Source organism: Montipora capricornis, chromosome 13 (assembly GCF_036669925.1).
Source record: "Montipora capricornis isolate CH-2021 chromosome 13, ASM3666992v2, whole genome shotgun sequence".
Classification (NCBI taxonomy): Eukaryota; Metazoa; Cnidaria; class Anthozoa; order Scleractinia; family Acroporidae; genus Montipora; species Montipora capricornis.
In genome coordinates, this window is record NC_090895.1 from 40,177,045 (window position 1) to 40,184,544 (window position 7,500).

General features: G+C 38.9%; 1 protein-coding gene across 3 annotated transcripts in view; it reads right to left on the minus strand.

Moving 5' to 3' along the window:
- LOC138028433 (glucose-6-phosphate exchanger SLC37A2-like) overlaps window positions 1-7,500 on the minus strand; it is a 36,303-nt gene that overhangs the window by 7,937 nt on the left and 20,866 nt on the right. For 2 of the 3 annotated variants that reach the window (XM_068875973.1, XM_068875971.1), the window contains exons 11-18: window positions 7,410-7,459; window positions 7,023-7,067; window positions 5,397-5,474; window positions 4,209-4,304; window positions 3,753-3,843; window positions 3,581-3,655; window positions 2,568-2,653; window positions 1,061-1,109 (exon numbers count right to left, since the gene is read on the minus strand). In XM_068875973.1, coding sequence (XP_068732074.1) covers window positions 1,061-1,109; window positions 2,568-2,653; window positions 3,581-3,655; window positions 3,753-3,843; window positions 4,209-4,304; window positions 5,397-5,474; window positions 7,023-7,067; window positions 7,410-7,459 — 570 coding nt within the window. The remainder of the gene's footprint in view (window positions 1-1,060; window positions 1,110-2,567; window positions 2,654-3,580; window positions 3,656-3,752; window positions 3,844-4,208; window positions 4,305-5,396; window positions 5,475-7,022; window positions 7,068-7,409; window positions 7,460-7,500) is intronic. The other variant, XM_068875974.1, reaches the window with a different exon arrangement.

Consider the following 7,500-nt stretch of genomic DNA (forward strand, 5'->3'; position numbering starts at 1 on the left):
TATGTCATAAAATAGAGCGGTTTTCAGTTGAGTGTCGAAAGTAATTAGATAATTACTTTGGTTTATGATTACTTCACTCAGTGATTGGTTCAAAGTTCTCGCGCCATTTTTTCAACCAATCAGAAGCGAAACCAAAACCAATCGTGGCTCGCGCGTGCACATTTTCCCGCGCTTTGTGTCGGCTACGTGTAATTACTTCGAGTTTTGATTGGTTTGCTGGATTATCTCAGTCCTTTTTGATTGGCCAAAGTAATTACTTTGGTTTTGGTTTTACGACACTCAATTGAAACTCGCTCTATTAACTGTCGTTCTTTGTTTTAATCCCGAGTCCCTTTTTCTCGCGCTAAAAATATCTTTTCGGGCTTCCGTCTCTGTGTTGCTGTTTATTGATTACCATCTTGGATAATTAATCAGTCGTGTTTGAATGAATTCGAACGAAGGCAGAGCGTGTTTAAGTAATAACACTTTCAAAATCTGAAGAAAAAAACGGGAAGTGGTTTTTATCGTTGCAGCACTTTTAAGCAATTGTGGCTTTATAGACACCACAAAAAACCAGGCGGCTTCGACGGGATTTGAATCAATGACCTCTGCGAAGCTGCAATATCTGTGCTCAACCAACTGAGCTATGAAGCCAATCAGCCTTGGCAGCAGGTCAATTGTCCAGTTAGGTGGGAGGATCCATTCTGTCTTTCGTCTATACCCGGGACTTCAAACATACACGTCTTTCATTGAACAATACGTGTCGGCCAACATTGCTGCCACGTTTAGCTTGGGCTTGAAACAATAAGCCAGTTTCGTATTCTCACGGTAAGACTGGATCTAGCATGAAATGGAGGCTAATGGAGCCAAATAATTTGCATGTGAAAAGATTCCCGCGCATTAGCCTTTATTTCACGCTCGATCCAACCCAACCCAACTCAACCTTTAGAATACGAAACTGGCCTATTGAAGGTCGCAGGTTTGACTCCAGCAAATAAGCACTCCGACTTTTTCCTGTGTGCCCAAGTCACTGTAACTAAACACTTCTCTTTTACAGCACAGTATGTCATTAATTACTTACTAATATTTATTTTGAGATTCGCATTAGCAAAGAATCTGTATATAAAAAGCTGCAAGATACAAAGGGCATAGTTTTATTAAACAAGCATCCCTGTAAGAGCTAAATTACAATCAAATGAGTCACTTTGAAAATCATAATAGATGACGATTGGGGAGGCAAAACAAAACCACTTGAAGAAAGAAACAGCTACAGATATTAATATAAATATTCACCCACATTTTTCGGGTGCCAATTTTCATAACCTGCGATCAAGCATTCTTTTCTTTACATTTCCATGCCCTGTCTAAAGAAAAGAACGCCGAATCGCAGTTTTATGGAGGTCAGTCAATAGACCCTTCTCCAAAATGGCGGCAACGGATTTGAATGAGTTAAACTAAAACGAATGAAAAACTGATACCAAAAATAGAAGTTGAGAAAATGTAACTTGAAATAAGACAAATTTGCAAACGTTTGTATGCGCCATACCCCCAGTCACACTTATGTCTGTAAATTTGTCAAATTTCAACTTACATTTTCTCAGCTGATATCACACCGGATATGCTACAACTTTGCAGGATTACTAAAGTAAAGGTGCTCTTTCTATTTCTGGTATCAGTTTTTATTTTAACTTATTTGAATTTTCCGCTGCCATTTTGAAGAAGGGTCTATTCTACAAAAGCCAATAAATCTGACTGCAGGTCAACCGGCCATTTTGACATTAAATGGGTACTACTAACACCCACAGCTGTAATCGTCAGTAAAAGACGTAATTTATGAAATTCGAAGTTGCATGACCTTTCCACCAATAGCTGGTTTGTTTGGAAGGGGAAGAGGCATTTCCTCCAACGTTTAGCTTTTTCCTGATGGTTTTTCTTAAAAATCTAAAATAACCTTAACTTCTTAACGCGGTAGGCGAGTTGACCCGTATTCTCAGAAAGATCGTTGAAACATGACTTAGGTCGTGTTCTATTGGGATCAACCGTTTTTAGTTGGTTGGGTTAGTTCGGTTTTTTAGTGTTCTATTCGGAAGAAACCGTTTTCGGTTGGTTTGGTTGATCAATTTTTCAACCGGCATCAAACTAAGGTTGAAACGATTGAAAAAGCATGGGCAGCGACCGCTGTCGTTTACGAGGGCCATTTAAAGTCTACCGCGGGCTCCTGACGTGTTGCTTCCCTCAACTTGTCAACGCTGAGAAGTCTGGTAATAATTACTCCCAGGAGTTAGCGCGTTTCAACCGAAAACGGTTGGAGTTGAAACGGTTGATCCCAATAGAACACGACCTTAGTTTCCTACATTTTGTACTATTGGAAGATTGCTGTACACAGTCACCAGAATGTAGCTCAAATTCCATGGAAATGTCTGTCAAATGGAAATAGAATCCGACAAATCCACACAAAACCAACCAAAATATGAAAAAAATTACTGAACACTTTCGAACTGCATTGTAACTTTTAAAATTATAACAATTTAAACCCCCGGCCCCCCCTCGTCCCCACCATCCTAAGAGCAAAACATCTGCGGACTTACCATTGGCCCTGCAAACACCAGCATAACAACAACGGTGATTCCACTACAGTCCGTTTTGTCAGAAATATATCCGGCAAGGATACCACCTGCAACACACCAGGGCCCAGTTGTTTGAAGGGTGGATAGCGCTATCCACTGGATAGATCACTATCCACTGGTTAACTCAATTGGTTTTGCTACTGTTTATCCGCTGGATAGCGTTGTCCACCCTTTGAACAACCAAGGCCAGAAGCTATTTAACCCTTTCACTCCTGTGATCTAAAAGTTCATTCTCCTAACTAGTACCATAGATTTCTTTGTTTGCTAGTCATGAGAATTTGGTTTTATATCAAAACATCCCTTAACTGATAGTAATCTTCATTCTCCATACTTGTCACTTCGCGCTTATGCTCCCTAATAAATGTGGTGATTTCACTTCGTCATTAATTAAAGAGCACCACAAAAACATGCGGTAAAATCCGTGCTGCATGTGCACATGCACGACCATTTACATGTATGTTCTTTTAACCAATGATATCATTGTTTTGTGGCGTTGTTGTTACCGTTGCTGCCATCTTTTCTTAAGCTCCCTAATGTCATCAACACCATGTAAGGCTGCGACTGATTTGTCCATATTTTTAAGCTATTTCATGGTAGTGCTTAACATTCACAAGCTAAAGGCAGTACTTTGGATTGGAATATGCACTGCATTCAAACTCATTGGCAAGATGAGCTTTGGGTTAGGTGCAAGGGAGAGTTGATTTTTGGACCCTGAGGCCAGATCTGCAAGGGATCCAAATAATAATTATTATAATGAGACATTGCCCAAAAAGCGTAACACTTAAAAAAGTAGTGTTCAAAATAAAACAAACTGGTCAATGAGATCACAAGCCCTTGCAATTTGCTTCAATTCTTTTTCCTTTCCTTCATGCCTTGGTTGAAACCAAAAGCATGGGCTTGGAATTCAGTCCAGCCCTGATAATTTGTTGGTCTAAAACATTAACATTGCTTCTACACTGATAAAACTTTTGTACCTATGATTCCTCCAACATCAAACAGCGTGGACAGATCTGCTGCCGTAGTTGGGCCATAAACTTCACCACCAATACCTAAAATATGAAACATTACAATAAGTCATGAACTATATCACAGTAGACCAGCAATTTCTTCTAACACACACACACACATGCCTTATGGAAGACTTACTGGTGTGTGCAATATAGAATGGCAACCAGAAGAGGAATGTGTAACTGACCAGCTTAGCAAAGAACAAACACAAAGAATACTCTATGACACCCTATAAGAGAAAAAGACAAAAAATTACTATCTGATGCGTGGGATGGAAGAAAAATTAACAGCTTTCTTTTGGCGTGGGGGGGGGGGGGGGGTTGGGGTAAGCTCGATTTCTGCCACTCTCTCAAGTGTCTGATCTTCTTTCCTCTCAGAGAGAAGGGGCGCAGGCTCTTTTTCTCAAACAGAAGCTTGTAATTCAGCCAAGAGCCAGGACACATTTCCTTAAAATTTTAATTTTAGAGATAGGTACCCTCCTTGGAAGATATTTGGTTTTAAAATATGCCAAATTTGGTCTATATACAGACCCTGGTCATTGACATTCCCCTCATTTTTATGTGAGAGTTCCCTGAGTAGCCAAACACCACTTACAGGTATAAGAACTGCACTCCAGAAACCAACAGCATGAGCATTGTCTCCGGGTGTTGAAGTTGATGACAACTGAGACGAGGATGAAATATTGTCCAACTAAAAAGAAAAGACAACCACAGAAACTAGAAACACTTCATAAAGATGGCTTGAGAAAAGATTAGCACTGTGCAAAATGACATTATTCAAGAAAGGACAACAGAATTGTTACATTTTTTTATGGTCTTAGTCGCTCATGGTTTCTTAGATTAAGCCATAAAAACACAGCTTTTCCCAAGCTGTGTACTAATACAATTATTGTTGTGATAAACAGAAGGTTCCTATCACTTCCTAATGCTTAAAAACAAAGGAACAATGACTTCAAAAAGAATATGCAAATTCAGTGCCACTTATCATAATAACATTATCGGTTAAGTGAAGCTACAATCCTCACAGTTATGAATGCAATCTTAGCAATTGCATAGAGAAGCCTGAAAATTTCAGGATGTCAACAGGGTCTGAACCCATGACCTTGCGATACTGGTGCGACGCTCTAACCAACTGAGCTATGAAGCCACTGACGTTGGTAACTGGTCATTTGTGGGTTCTAATGTTCCCGTGAGAAATGAATCAACAATGAAATGATATATGAAATGGATCATAATTATATGAACTGCAGAAACCGTCGATTCATTCCTCACGGGAACATTAGAACCCACAAATGACCAGCTCTCAACGTCAGTGGCTTCATCGCTCAGTTGGTTAGAGCGTCGCACCGGTATCACGAGGTCATGGGTTCAAACTCCGTTGAAGTCCTGAATTTCCAGGCTTCTTAACGCAATTGCAAAAATTGCGTTCTTAACTGCGAAGATCATAGCTTCACTTGATTTCATATCTGCAGTTCATATATTAGCCATTTCATATATCATTTCATTGTATGATCTGTTTCAAAAAATCCAAAAAAAGGCTAGTTTATCCTGAAAAAATCATCTAACATCATGCATTCCTCCTAATTACATGAAGCTTGTTACAGTCGATGGTGTCAAGAAATTTGAAAGTTTTTTAAGCTTTTGAGCAGTTTTTGTGATCATCTTGTACATGCCCCTTCTATTTTGGAATCCAGTGGCTGTAGGTGGGTTTCAATTGTCCAAGAGCTTGATACACTTCAAGAATACAAAATGAGGAGTTATGTAGCTAGCAACTGAAACTTACATCTCTAACAATTTTGACACCAGTGGGGTCGCTAATGTATACATCTTTTAAGAAGCCTTCTCTGTCGTCAGATATAACCTAATGCACAATCACAAGTAAAAAAGACAATAAGACGAAAACCAAAGGAAAAATAATTTATCATAGAATAGGGTAGCCCAACATCCACAGCAATAATATTGTAAGTCACACCCTTATGATATCCCAGCACCAGCTCCTAGGCCTTTCAGCAACATGCAACTCTTTGTGACTCTGTACTATCCATCATATTGACAGCAACAACTGGCCAACCAAGAGAAACTACATGGAAATCTGAAATCTTGCTCTCATGTATTGATTGATTGACTGATTACAGTTGTGTACAGTTAATTTCACATTACTTTACTGCGCCATGATCCAAAGTTTCTTGAGAAACTGGATACTAGTAGCCCATTACGCAGTGAATTCCACAACAAAATTGCAAACTTTGAAATGAACATCCCAACTTCTACCAGATCAAACTTTGCAACTTCACTGAATGAGCCCTTTGCATTCCAAGGTTCGTGAAATCATAAACAAGTGGTTTGAGAGTATTCAACACCATTCAAAATAGTGCCGTAATTAGAATTTACTGAGAAAGACAAATGTAAATATTGTCAATCAGTTTGTATATGTACAGAGAGTTAGCAAGAACGAACTCAAGCACTGAACAACGTAAACTGCGGATGATTGTTTTTATATGGAGTTTTGTAAACGATGGGGGGCAAGTATGAAGTGGCAGAAATAATAAGCACTTAGCACTTAGATCTCTCCGCGCCAGAAGGCGCATAAGGCGCATAAGGCAAATCAAAAATTGATACGAAAAAAGATAGGTGGAGATCTTTGCTTGAAAGTTACGGTGAATTGCCTGAAATGATGTTCATTCATGTCGAAAACTAGATAGTTCTGCAGCTTCTGCTTACCTTATAAATAAAAATGAATGGTACTCCAAGTTGTATGCTGATCACATAAAATTTTGAATCCCAGGGTCAAAATTTGGAGTATAATTGCAGCCCAAATCCCTTGTTGGTATATGACTTATTGAAGCTCTGGATGGCACATTGGTGAGTAAACAAACCTGTCGACAATATTTACATTTGTCTTTCTTGATAAATTTTAATTACACCGCTATTTTGAATGGTGTTGAATCCTCAAACCACTTGTTTACGATAACACAAACCTTGCATGGCAAAATAGGTGAAGTTACAAAGTTCAATCTGGTAGAAGTTGAGAAGTTCACTTGAAAGTTCGCAATTTGGTTGTCTAATTTGCTGTGTAATTGGCTACTAAGAAACCTAGTATCCAATTTCCCAACGAACATTGCCATGTGGCGCGGGAAAGTAATTTGAAATCAAATGTAATAGGTGGGTGAATGGCTGTACCTAAGGAGAGATGGAGAGATTGATAGACTGATGAACTCAACAGTAAACTTGAGTGAAATCAGGTTGCCCACTGTTTACAAAGAACACCTAACCATTATGAAATTGTCAATAGATTGATGACTATAAAAAAGTGTTTTGATCTTGATGAGAGCCACAGAGTTGCATGCTGGTGAAAGACGCAGTATAATGTCACCTGAAAATGCAATCATTAATAAGGAAATGGAATAACCTCTGTATAGCCTTGTCTGTTAACAGAGGCATCTAATGGAAGGGGCTGTGAAAAGAGATAAGGAGACTGAAAAAATATGAAGACTTTTTCTGGACATAGGAATATTATCATAGCAATAACACAACAAAACCAATATCAATGGCCATTAAGTTCATCAAATAGACCACTTTCGAATTCTCATGGCTGGACTGGATCTAGCATGAAATGGAGGCTAATGCAGGCAAATCTTTTCAAATGCAAATTAATTTGCCTGCATTAGCCTCCATTTTATGCTAGATCCAGTCCAACCATTAGAATACGAAACTGGCCTATTATCATTACCGATACATACATGTACTCTTTCTCAATCATGGATAACATTACACAAATTGTAACTTTTAAACCTACCGGTACTTCACTGCGTTGCTGAGGAGGGGGGCAGCCTACATGCAATGGATCTGAAACACATACCACATCATTGTCATTATCATTTTCATTG